This window comes from Herpailurus yagouaroundi, unplaced genomic scaffold (assembly GCF_014898765.1).
Source record: "Herpailurus yagouaroundi ecotype Mexico unplaced genomic scaffold, PumYag 77, whole genome shotgun sequence".
In the NCBI taxonomy this organism is placed as follows: Eukaryota; Metazoa; Chordata; class Mammalia; order Carnivora; family Felidae; genus Herpailurus; species Herpailurus yagouaroundi.
The window spans coordinates 23,990,010-24,002,451 of NW_024412388.1; the positions used below are offsets into that span (position 1 = coordinate 23,990,010).

The 12,442-nt window shown below is 60.0% G+C and overlaps 1 protein-coding gene across 6 annotated transcripts in view; it reads right to left on the bottom strand.

Annotated features, from left to right (window-relative positions):
- COL16A1 (collagen type XVI alpha 1 chain) overlaps positions 1 to 12,442 on the bottom strand; it is a 50,422-nt gene that overhangs the window by 15,044 nt on the left and 22,936 nt on the right. For 3 of the 6 annotated variants that reach the window (XM_040467612.1, XM_040467595.1, XM_040467574.1), the window contains 15 exons: positions 12,054 to 12,098; positions 11,936 to 11,962; positions 11,420 to 11,479; positions 11,187 to 11,234; positions 11,001 to 11,054; positions 7,672 to 7,725; positions 7,399 to 7,431; positions 5,363 to 5,479; positions 5,237 to 5,278; positions 5,059 to 5,145; positions 4,222 to 4,266; positions 3,295 to 3,339; positions 1,485 to 1,538; positions 853 to 906; positions 275 to 328 (listed from right to left, as the gene is read on the bottom strand). In XM_040467612.1, the coding sequence (XP_040323546.1) occupies positions 275 to 328; positions 853 to 906; positions 1,485 to 1,538; positions 3,295 to 3,339; positions 4,222 to 4,266; positions 5,059 to 5,145; positions 5,237 to 5,278; positions 5,363 to 5,479; positions 7,399 to 7,431; positions 7,672 to 7,725; positions 11,001 to 11,054; positions 11,187 to 11,234; positions 11,420 to 11,479; positions 11,936 to 11,962; positions 12,054 to 12,098 (819 nt within the window). The remainder of the gene's footprint in view (positions 1 to 274; positions 329 to 852; positions 907 to 1,484; positions 1,539 to 3,294; positions 3,340 to 4,221; positions 4,267 to 5,058; positions 5,146 to 5,236; positions 5,279 to 5,362; positions 5,480 to 7,398; positions 7,432 to 7,671; positions 7,726 to 11,000; positions 11,055 to 11,186; positions 11,235 to 11,419; positions 11,480 to 11,935; positions 11,963 to 12,053; positions 12,099 to 12,442) is intronic. The other 3 variants (XM_040467589.1, XM_040467580.1, XM_040467605.1) reach the window with 3 other exon arrangements.

Below are 12,442 nucleotides of genomic sequence, written 5' to 3' on the forward strand. Positions count from 1 at the left end.
AGGCTCCCTGCCCCTTGGCAGCCGTGGCCAGCCAGCCCCCAGCCCGTCTCCGCGAAACCTGCTGGGATCCTCCTTCCAGCCTCCCCTCCGCCTCCGCAGCAACCAGCCTGCGCTGCCTGCTTGAGCTGCAGCTGGAGGGACTCGGGGGGCAGGGAAGCAGGGGTCCTGTCTCCCCCTTCACAGGCTGCTGGGAAAGTCTCCTCGGGTGGAGGTGGAGGCGGGGCAGGGACTGCTCCCTTCGGACCCCTTCCTCCTGCCCTGAGCTGAGACTCACCGATTCTCCTTTCTCTCCCGGGGGCCCGACGTAGCCCCGCTCCCCCTTGATGCCCTGACAAGCAAGCAGAGAGAGAGCTGAATTAGCCCCGTGGCCCGCCCGTCATGGCGCTAATGCGAGGGGTGGAGACTGCAGCTGGCACAGGCTGGCACTTACAGGCAGGTGGCACCAATGATGACGGCAGGGGGAGGAGGAGGGGGGCTGCTTCCCACCCGCCGCTGTGGCCCCCAGTGGAAAGCGGGACCCGCCCACCCAGCAGCCTCCTGCATGGGTTTGGCCTCCCCAGCTCTCCTGCCCCACCCCCACTCCCCCAGGGGCAGATCTCAGGGCTGGGGTCTGTGTGCTCTGAGAATCTGGCCTTCTGTGTGCAGCGGCTGCAGCAGACTCGCAAAGTGGAGGGGCAGGGCCAAGCTGCACTACCAAAGGGACTTTGGGGACCTCTCCAGGGACAGCCTGGCAGAGGAACAGGCTGGTATGCTTGGAAGGGAGGGAGCTGCTGGGGGATGCCCCAGCCTGGTCCTGTCCTGACCACCATCCCCAGGCTCTGCTACCTCCAGAGCCAGCATCCCCTTACTCACAGGCAGTCCCGGGGGGCCCATGGCACCTGGGTAACCAGGTTGCCCTGGAGGACCCTACAAAGAAAGGTAGACATTATGAACCCCTCCCCGGGCAAAAAGCGTAGCCGCAGCCAGGATGCCTGATCTGCCAATTCGGGAGGCACACACACCCACCCCAGGACAGCCACCACCTCGGACCAGTTCCCAAAGGCCCAGGTTTCTTTGGTCGAGACCGCCACTGCAAGGCTGGGGCTGGATGACAGGTGCCAGCCTGGCCAGGACCCTGGTTGCTGAGGCAGAGGAAAATGCCCAGAGCAGGGAGGATGAGGACGGGGGGGGGGGGCGGGACGGGGGAGTAGGGTATGGAAGGAACAGCTAAATGCTGCAGGAGGAGGGAGGGAGAAGAGCCCCCAGGATGCTGCTAGAAGCCAGGGGGCAAGTCTGTTTGCCCCTTCCGGGGGGAGTCAAGGTACAAGGAGATCAGCCTCCTTTGATCCCGGGGTGGGGGGTGTGAAAACCCCCCAATCTGAGGGATCAGGGGCAGAGAGTTTCAAAAGGAGTCCCCCTCCCATCTTCCACTCATCCCTGGGGGCCCAACTTTTGTCTCCCCAGGGTTCCTGATCCGTCTCCTTCCCCTGTCAGCCCCCTCTTACCGGTTCCCCCTTCTCTCCTGTCAGGCCCCTGAGGCCTCGCTCTCCTTGAAGACCCTTGGGGAGAAAAATCATGAGAACCTACAGGGGAGGGCAGTCCCCACCCAGCCCCCGACTCCTTCTCCTTGCCCTGCAGCCTTCTGTCCCCGGTCCGGGCAGAGTTGGGCTTTCCTGATGCCCTTCCTAGGGTCCCTGGCAAGGTGACCATGGGGTGTACCCCGGAAGGGTAATTGTGAGAGGTATAAACTCCCACCTAGGGGTGCCTCTCAAGAGCATACCCCCAAGACAGGTAACTACAGAGATATGCACCCCCCCCCAGGTAGGTGACCCTCAGAGGGTACCTGTCAGGCAGGTGACTGTCATCGGTGTGCCCTATTTTGGTAACTGGCTGGGGTGTACCTTTAGGAGGCTGACACGTGTGTGCTCCCCGTGAGGGGCAGCTGTCGGGAGTGGCGTCCCTACAGTGACGTTCCTCTGCCAAAATGTATCACCGGATACCCAACACTTACCTGTACGCCCCCCAGCCCCAGCCCCAAATCACCTTCTTTGAGGGGTACAGGGGAGAGGCACGGGAAGGCCCCCCGAGCACACTGCTCCCTCCAGAGCAGTCCCTGTCACTTTTTAGGGTGGAAAGGGATGTCACTTTCAGTCAAAGCCAGAGCCCCCACCCCGACCCTTGTGGGTTCGCCACAGCCTTAAGGGGCTGCGTCTGCCCCTTCTCCCTCACGCCCTCGAGAGACGGTGCCCACACCTTTCCACAACACAAGACAGATGGCTAGACGGACAGATGGCCCCTTCACCCAAGCAAGCAGAAACAGACAAGGTCCGGCCAGGATGAGGACATGGGGACAGATGGAGCTGTGACAGGAGGGGCCCCGCTCCCTGAGCCTCCATCACCAGGCCCGGGAGGAGAGGAGCCAGGCCCCAGGAACACCAAATCTGACAAACAGGAGGTTAGTTTCCGTGACCCAGGAGGGAGCAACAGTGACGATGGGGACGATTTAAACACACTCGTGACGATGACGGAGGCAGGGCAATTAACGACACCTGGCGGGAGGGGCAGGCCAACGCACCGGGCACAGAGGGGCAGGGCCCCACGACACCCAGAAACCCAACCGGCTGGCGTCACCTGCCCAGCCTTGGAGCAGACCGGGCCCGGAGCCAAGGGAGAGGAAAGGAAGAGGAGGAAGCTGAGAGTTTCCTCTAGGACGCTGGGCGAGGTGCGAGCGTGGCTGCCTTCGGATCCCCGGGGCGCCTCTGGACGGCCCTGCCAAGCAGCGGGGTGGCAACCTGTGCCAGCCTGCGATGTGAAGCCCTAAAGCTTTGGCATCTCTGCCGGGCTCTGTGCCAGGCGCCTGGCAGGGCCCCAAGAACTACTTCCAGCAAATCTTCAGCCAACAGCAAAGGTGGGAGAAGCAGGAGGCAGAAGTGGGAAGGGAGGCGTAAAGAGGCCCCTGGAGGCACCGGCTTCAAATAAGAAGGTAAAGCAGGCCTGGGGGTGGGGGGTGAGGGGTGGGGGGGCAGTGACGTGGGACTAGGGGAGAGAAAACGGAGACTGCAGGGGAGGCGGGTGGAAGAGAGGAGATGAAAGAAAGCAGGAGCAGGGGGAGAAGGGAAGAGGGAAAGGAGGCAGAGACTTGGGAGGATGTCCAAGCCGCTGGGACCTCAGGGGGAACCTGTGTCGTTACGTGCCTGCAGGGGACGGAGACAAACATGGAGGAGGGGCCAGGCCTCAACAGGAGGGGACACAAGCAAAAGCCACAGAGACCTGGCTGGCGGGGGAAGGGGAGGTCGAGCAGCGCTAGGTTCTTACAGGCAATCCGGGGGAGCCAACAGCACCAGGAAAACCTGGGGGGCCCTGGTGGGAGAAACAGGCAGGTCACAACTCACAAGCACAGTAACCCTGGACATAGTCGGGGGCAGGGGGTCATGGGGAGAGGAGGTCACAGGAATATTTCCAAGGCAGCTGGAAAAGAGACTCAGTGAAGGCAGCCGCTCCTCCCCTCGGCTCCAGGAAGAATGGCTCCGCCGTCGGCAGAGATGAGAAACAGCCCCCAGAGTCCCCCCGAGTCTAGCTGGACACCTTGCTGGAGAGCAAGCCCATCATGCCTGCCACCTGACCTCCATAGGCCCCCGGCCGGGTGGCTCCCTGGTTCTAAGGTGGCTCCCACCAGCCACTTGTTCTCCAAAGAAAGCATTTTCGGTTCTTCCAGACTTTTCCTGGTCACTTCTATTTTCCTGCCATAGCCACACCAGACATCCCTGGTCTGGCCTTCGTAGACCTGTCCTAGAGATGGCCCCACAGAGCAAATGCAGCGATGCTGGCCCCTGTAGTGACTGGTGTCACGGAGGCATGAAGAGATCCGGCCAGGTTGCCATACACTTCCCTGGCAGCCGAGACCATGAGCCAGAAGCCTAGGCCTTCCCGCCAGGGCAGCCTGGGTCCGTGGTGCAGGACACTGCGGGGACGGGGACAGGGAGACACGAGTGTGCCCTTGAGGGCCTCCCCTAAGCAGGACCACAGGCAAAGTGGGACGGAGCAGGCCAGTTCCAGGGGATTCGATGGTGGGGGGGGGCCACAGTCCCCACAGATGCTCTGATGAAGGAAAGGAGTGGGCAGCAGAACGCCCCCTCTTTCTGCCCTGCCCAGTTTCCCGGATACGAGGCAGTAGAATGGTGTCTGGGCGTGGTGACCCCTTTGAGAGCTTCTCAAGTGGGCCAGGAAACCACGGATACTTACAATAGGGCCTGGAGGACCCGGGGAGCCCCTCATGCCAGGCGGACCCTGCAAAGGAAGCCAAGGGAAATGGACGGAGAGGCCCGGGCCCCGCCACAGAGCCCCAGGGTCTCTGCAGCCTTCCTCCCAGCTCACCACGGCCAGAGTCAACAGAGGCTGGTAGATTTCAAAGCGGGGCCATTCAGCTGACGTTAAACCTTTCGTTCAGTTCATTCAATCATCCAACACACACTTACTGAGCAGCTATTATGTCCCAGGCACTAGTCCAGGTGCTGGGGACACAGCAATAAAAGGAACATAAAAATCCCTGCCTTGTGGCACTGACAACTCTAGGGGAGAGGTAGGCAAGAACAAATAGAACAGGGGCTGACTCGTGCTCAGCGGATGTGTGTGGACTGTTCCTAAACGAATGAAGTACACGGTATTCCGAGGGTGACACGTGCACTGCATGAAGGGGGCTAGGGTTTCTAGGGACGGTGTGGGGCATGGTCAGCTTTTTGAGAGGGTGGTCAGGGAAGGTCTCCCTGCGAAAGTGATAGTTGAGCAGAGGGGGTCGGGGGGGAAGGGATGAGCCCTGGAGAAGAGCTGTGGGCAGAGGAAGCGGCTGGCAGGGGCGGAAGGGTGTCCTACGGGCCAAGAGCAGCCAGCGCGCCACCAGGGCCAGGGGCTCAGAGCCGCAAGAGGCACCGGATGACCTGACGCTCGGAGACCCCTGAAGGAGCCACCGGAGGGCCCAGGAGGACATCTGGCAGGAATGAAACTGCCCCTAGGAACTGAGGGCCACTTACATGGAGACGCCAGCCCCCTTGGGGCCCTGCCCAGATGAGGGCCTGGTCCTACCTCTTCTCCTCTCTGGCCGGGCAGTCCTGGAGGACCGGGCAGGCCAGGACTTCCAGCACAGCCAGGATCCCCCTCGCCGTTGTCTCCCTGGAGTGGGATGGGGACGGTGAGCTGAGCGGCCAGGGCCCTCCCTGTGGGGCCCGGGGCACGGGCAGGAAGCGGGCACGGGTGCACTCACCCGGGCCTCCTCGGCTCTGGGGCGCTCCCGCTCTATGAAGCACTGAGGACAACAGGAAACCCTCCGTCAGGTGAGGTGGCCGGGCGCTCTCCCCTCACCAGGCCGCCCCTGAACCCGGCCTCCTACCCGGGCACAGCTGTCCAGGCCTGGCACGCCGGGAATGCCCTGGTCTCCCTTCTCCCCTTTTTCCAGGAGCGCCACCGGGTGGGCCGTCCGCCCCTGGACACAGTCCCCGCAGAGGCTCTGACAAGAGAGAGGAGAGGGCAGTGGGGCGTGGGTCCCAGAAGGCCAGGGCGGGCCGAACGGGGGAACCCCACCCTGAACTCAGCCAAGGCGCCCTGCCCGGCAGTCTTCCCCCCCCCACCCCGCCGCCCACACTCTCTCTTTCCCCAGCCACATCCCTGTGGCGGCTCTGTTCCATCCTCAGGGGACCCAATCCCAACACTGGCTTTGAGTTTTCTCCAGGAAGCAGCTCTGTGGGGCCAAGCCAAAGCCACTTTCCAGACAGGCGTGTGGGAGGAGGCGGAGGGGCCCGCAGAGGGACCATCTGTCCCGGCTGTTCCTGCAACCTGCACCCACTGTGAGGACACGCCGTGAGGATTCAGGCTGAAAAGGCCAGCCCCAAACACCAGCCTCTCTGCCCAAGGGAGCAAAGGAGCGGCTGCAGGAACCAGGCCCTCTGCAGACGCCCCGCGGGATGGGGTCTGCCCTCCTGCCCCAGCAGATCCCGACTGGCACGGGCTCCCCGGTTCGCCCACCCCTGGCGGGGGTTGTCCCTGGACCCGTCGTCAGGAGCCCCCCGCTCCACCTTCACTGTTCGCTGCAAAGTCCGGGGATGATGGTTGTCACTGACTCAGCGCCCGTGATGCCAGCCATCGGAATAGGCCTGTGCACATTATCACATTCAACCCTGACAGTGCAATGAGGCAGGTAATCTTATAAGCATTCCGGAGATGAGAAAGCCGATGCTCAAAGAGACAGTGTGACTTGTCTCAGGTAAGTGGGAGCCTGTACTGGGCGCTGCTGTGCTGAGGCCAGAGCTGGCACTCTGTCCACGGGCCCGGGTTTCCTCCGGGGTGGCATCTGAGCCCTTCTCCAGACCACACACGGTTCCGGTTTGGGGTCCTCCACAGAGCATGTTGACTAAGAAGCCGTCAGGTGACATGTTACACAGAGTCGTGCAATCACTTGCCCGGGGGCAGGACTTGGGGGAACCCTGGGCTTGCCGGGAGCCTAAGGGAGAAGAACTGGGGTTTCGCTGCCACACTCCCCTGTGATCAACCTATAGCTGCTGTCAGGAGGTTAACCTGAGTTAACCTCTCAGGAGGTTAACTGCAAGCCGCTTCTGGAGACATCTGCTGTCCAGAGCAAGGGCCGGCCAGGCAGTCCTCATGCTGTGGTCTGACCAGGACCCACGGGGGGAAGTGGGAGGTCCAGGGCACTGGGTAGTCAGTGCTAGAAGGGAGGGGCCCCGGAAGTTGCTGGGCTGGAGGAGAAAAGAGACCAGCCCTCATCTCCACAGGTGACTGAGCGAGGGAGGCCCGCGTCACCCTCGGTCCAGCCCAGCTTGGGAGGCCCGGCCAGAGCCCCCAGTGAGATCCTGATGGCCTGGCACAGGCCAACCCTGCCAGGACCCCAAGTCCCCTCTCTTGTGCCACTGGAATTGTTCCTGAAATCCCATCACCTCCCTGAATTCTTTCTGCATTGACCAGAGGACAGCTGAAGCCTTCTTCCAGGCCCTCAACCCAGTCCCGTCCAAACATATGCGACCTTTGCAGCTCGCTGCCTGATGACCCTTATAACTGCACTTGCACCCTCCTGCTGTGCTCTAGAAGCTGCTGGACCCTGCCCCGGTATGACCAGGGTGGCACAGGGCCTCACTGGTGGCTCCTGTGGGCAGGCTTTGGGGCAGGAACTACCCACAACATCCATCACGTGGGTACCTTCGCGGGATTCCTTCACGCACTCATCCAGCAAGTAAAATGGAGGGTCTGGCAGCAGCCAGGCGCCGTGCTAGGCCCTCGGAGATGGGTGCTTGGAATGCACATTCCCCACAAACAGCTCCGTCTGTAGCTCCCCTGTGCTGTGCTGAGACTTCCTACGATAATCCCCTCAGGAGACTTCCCTGCCAATTCCTACCCCATCCCCGCCTACCCTCTTACCTTAAGGAGGTGCTGTTCAATTGGTAAGGATCCCTGCAAGAGAGGAGACAGGAGGGCTCCAGGGCTCAGGCAGGTGTGGGGAAGGGGGATGGAGACTTATGGGATCAGGTAGAACCTTGGGAAGCCCCGTGCCACCCCGGCTTCCCCCTGCCTTGCACAAGGGAGAGAAGAGGGTCCCCCTGCATCTAAGGGAGCTGGCATGACAAGTCAGCCCCGGGAGGGGCAGGGAAGGGCAGGGAGGGGGCTGCCCAGTGACGCCTGGCTGGGACCTACCAGTTCGGCCGTTAGCCCAGGCTGTCCGGGCAAACCGGTGTTTCCAGGCACTCCCTGCAGCCAAGAAGAGACACGAGTGAGCGGGCTCTTCTTTTGAGCCCGAAGGCCACCCTGCTTCGTGCCCGCCACCCCCACTGCCTCTTCTCTTCCTGCAGAACCGGGGGCCTGGCTGGCATAAGGCTGGCACCCATTCTTAGCTCAAAACCTCCAGACTGTTTGCAGGGAGAGCCGAGGAGGCCCAGAAGGCTGACCCCCAAAACCAGTCCGATGGGAGTTTTTCCTACATGTTAGAGGGGCATCAGAAATCAGGCAAAGGGGCTTCTGCACAGTAAGTAACGGCGTTTCTTTCTTGCACACGTGTCCTCTGTATTGTCCTTAATCACGGACTTCCTGGCCAGCTAGGTGCTATCGCCTCCAACTTGAAACCAGAGCAACGAATTCAGAGAGGGCAAGTAACTTGCCAAAGGCCACAAGACGAGCAAAATGCAGAGGTGAGGCTCAGAGTCAGGACCACTGCCCTCAACCCCTCCCTTAAGCGTGATTCCAGCACCTTCCTCAAAAGACATTCCCTGGAACACAGCAAGGTGGAGGCTCGGGAGCCAGTTGGTGTGAACCCCAACCACCTGGGTAATTTCTGGAGGGCTACTTGGAAAAAAGAAATCTCTGTGCCTCAGTTTCCTTATCTGTGACACAGGGACAGTTTATGGTGAGGCATAAAGGAGCTCACACAGAGCTTTGCCGCCCAGACTCCCTGTCGCCCCTGCAGGCTCGCGGTGCACATTTGCATATTAAATACCCCGTGGAGGCCAGGAGAATGTTCCCTTTTCAATCCCCAGTGCCCGGCACAGAGGAGGCATGCATTAAATACGTGTCGAGTGAACGCACTGCTGCTCGCCCTGCTCTCCCCACACCGGGATTTCCTTGGCCCGTCCTGAGAGCTGGCCTGCCTTCAAGTCCCGGCTTCCGGTGACAGAATGCACCGCCTTCCCCGGCGAGCCCGCCCAATTTCAGCCCAGGCTCTAGCGAGGCCCGAGGCAGACTGGGGTCGGCCTGCCTCCGGCAACCCCTGTGCCACTCATTCTGCGTCCTGAGTGAGTTACCAGGGTCATGTGCTTAGGACAGGGCCTGGCGCGGGGAAAACACCTCGAACCCATTCGTGATCATTATGCACCTAAATCATTCACCCCTGCTCCCCTCCCCACTGCCTGTGTGTTACTTCAAGCCGGATACTTGGTGATTTTCTTTCCTCGCCCTCCTGGAACCAAATGTCCCACCTGTTGTCCTACTGTTAGAAGCCAGAAGCTACGCACTCACTAGCTACTAACTGTATGGCCTCGGGCACATTGCTTGACCTCCCTGCCTCAGTTTCCCCCGCTGGGAAACGGATGGGAATTATGTGGGATTACATTACTTGGGCAAATACATGCTGTCTATCTCTGGGCCTGCTTCTGAGCCTGAAGACAGGAGCTGCCGGGCGTCCCTTCCCTGAAAGGGCTGCAGGGCCAACCTGGCCAGGAAGACTTGCACCTTGCCTGGCACGGGGCAGGTGCCTATTAGTGGCAGCTTGGCTTGGTTTACGGCACTGGCACCAGACGAGGACTCCGGTGCCTGGGACCAGACTCTGCAGTCACTCTTTCTGCCTTGTTCCCCCAGCGTGGCTTGGCAGGGTTCACACTCCATCAGCGTGTTAATGGGTCACTTTGAAATGACTCTCATGCTTCCCCAAGCAAACTGCAAAAGACCCCTGCAGACAGATTCCTGTTTCCTGGTGGTGCGGCAGGATGCAGGGACACTTGGCAAATGTGTGGCTGGCCCGTGGGGGACTGAGAGTTGGCTCTGGTGCTGAGCTCTTGATGAGACAGAGAAAATTGGATCCCGGCAGAGACTCCCATCAGCCATGGGGACTCACCAGAACAGATTCTCACCCCAGGGTGGCAGCGGGGGATGTATAAAATCTCCAGGGCAGGGGGAGTCGTTTGTAAGAAGCTTCCATGGGATTCTGCTCTGCTTCCTCAGGAGCTGGGGGCCAGACCTGCAGAAGCCTAGGACCTTCAGGAAATGTGACCTGGTGTGCAAACCCTTGGGGAACCGTCCTGCGGGGCAGCGGCAGGAGGAAGCAAATGTTCTGTCCTGGGAAGCCCTGTCCAGCGCGGCCGGTTCCTAGCTGGGTGACCTCAGACAAGATATTTCACCTCTTGGAGCCTGTTTGCCTCGCTGTGACTTGGGGATAACACCACCTGCCTGTTGGAGTTGATGTAAGACTCAAACGAACGAGAGTACGGACGTAAGATAATAATAGAAGTCATGGTCCTAATGATGGCTAATGCCTTCTAAGCATTTACTATGTGCTAGGACATATGGTCCCACACATTTCGCGTGCATTAACTTGCTTCACGGTCACAAAAGCCCCATGAGGTACTTGCTGTAATTATCTCCACTTAACAGATGAAGGAACTGAGACACAGAGAGGGTAAGGAATTTGCCCAGCATCACACCACAACTAGCACAGAGCAGGGCTGGCTTTCAAGGTCAGGTTCATTGGCTCTGGAATGCACGCTCTCATCACAGTGCCACACGGATCTCCCCTCCCACTGCTCTCCCCTCACTGTCTCTGGCCTCCACGCGATTGTCAGGCACAGTCCCGCCTCCGAGCCTTTGCACCTGCTGCTCTCCGCTGTCAGGAACACTCTCCCTCGCTCATTTCCGCTCAGTCTGGATGCCTTCCAACACGCCTCTCCAACATCTTCCTTGCCCTCCTCCCATTTTCTGACCCCACTCCCTGCTTTATCTTTCTCCTTAGCACATACCGCTCTTTTAACATGCTATGTTGTGTTTTATTTTTATCTTGCTTATTGTCTGTGTCTCTTACTAGAATGCACACTCTAAAAGGGGAGGGGTTTTTATTTTTGCCCACTGCTATAGCACCAGCACCTAAAATAGTGTCTGGAAAACAGCAGAGGTGCAAAAAGATTTGTTGCATGAATGAATGTTGGACACCGTTCCAAAACAGGGGAGCTTCACACGGTATATGGAACTATTTGACCCAGATCCTGGGTTCCTGACAGCTGACCAAGGCCTGAGGTTGGCCCGGGTGTCCATAGGGTGTCTGGGCCAGCGCAGAGCAGGGTATTCCCTGCTCAAGAAAGGTCCAGGACTGCCCACCGCCCGTGCTAAGGGCTCAGAGCCTCGCCCCCCACCCCATGCCGCACTGGGGAGCAGGAACACAGAGGAGTGAGGATGGCACGCGTCGGTGTCGGGCGGAGATGCGGCCCACTCAGGGGCCCACACAGACCCCGAGCCCTGCCACCCTGCCACCGCGCCTCCTTTACCTGCAGCCCCGGCATTCCAGGGGGTCCAGGGGGTCCAGGAACACCCGGGGGACCCTGAGGGAGAGGAGAAGCAATCAGACCCAAAAGAAAGCTCTGCCCCACTGCTGGGGGCAGCGGCATCACGGTGGGCAAGCCACAGGGCGCTGGCGGACAAGTGGAGACACAGAGGAGACAAGCGACACACACCTGCGGGCCCGGCTGCCAGGAGCTGCCCATCCAAAGTCCCGGAGCACCCTGGGTGGGAGTGGGGGTCGCAAAAGAAGGGAGAGGTTATAGGCAACGTTCACACCAAGCGCAGGGCTGCGTGGGGAGGCAGCTGGCTGGGGCGCAAAGCCCTGTGGGGCCCTCGCATGTTGAGCCAACACAGGAAGCCAGGCCTCTCGCCCCCGGCCGGGGGGAGAGCTCTCAGCATCACTTACCGGCATGCCAGAGAAGATGGGGTCCCCTCGAGAAGGGCAGGAGCACTCCCCTGGCTCGCCCTGAAAAGATAAGAGCCTTTGTCAAAGGGGGGGCAAGGATGGGGGACCTTTTGGAAACCAACATCCGGGAGGCAGCACAGGCTCTAAGATGGAGAGGCCAGCGTTTAAATCCAGAATCTGCCTCTTACGACTGTGCCCTTGGGCACCCTGTTCAACCTCTCAAGCCTCAGTCTCTTCATCTGTAAAATGGGCAGCAGAGCACTACACGCATAGGCCATCAGGAGGATGGAATGGATGAACGCATACAGAGTTCCTGCCCCACGGAAAGCACTCAGCCCTCAAGTTCTAAGCGCTACTGTTAGTCCTGTCGGAATAGTAGCAAGGAGACCAAAATGACTCCTCAGCTCCTGTCTTGGAGTCCAGCACCGTGTGCATACATTCCCCCGGGGGTGGGGTGGGGGGCTATAGGGGTTGTTAATTTCTCCACGGTATTGGCCACAGGGCCTGGGGACTTACCTTCTCTCCCTGAGGTCCCTTTTCACCCTGCAGGGAAGAAACACAGCGAGGTGAGTAGATAGGGGTGTGGAGGCGAGACCTGCTGGGGCTTCCTGCCGCCCTGAGGCACTGTACTCACTGGAATCCCTCTGGCTCCTGGAAGTCCTTGCTGCCCATCAGGGCCCTGAGGGGAGAGAGCCCATGGTCAGTGGCAGCCAGCCACGTGGCCCACCGGCAGGGGAGGGCAATGGGACAAGCAGAAGCCTGCACCCCAGTGCCTGTGTCCTAGAGGAGGGGACTCTGGCGTAGGAGACAAGGAGAGAAAGAAGGAGAAAGACTGGCATTTCCTGAGCACCTTCGGGGGGTCAGACACGGGGCCCAGCACCTGTCGGAGAACAGAGTGGGATCCCCACTCCCATCCCTGCAGGACGGTCCCGTTCTGTTTTCCAGGTGAGAAAACTGAGGTTTATTATTTTTTTTTTAATTTATTTTTTTTTTCAACGTTTATTTATTTGTGGGACAGAGAGA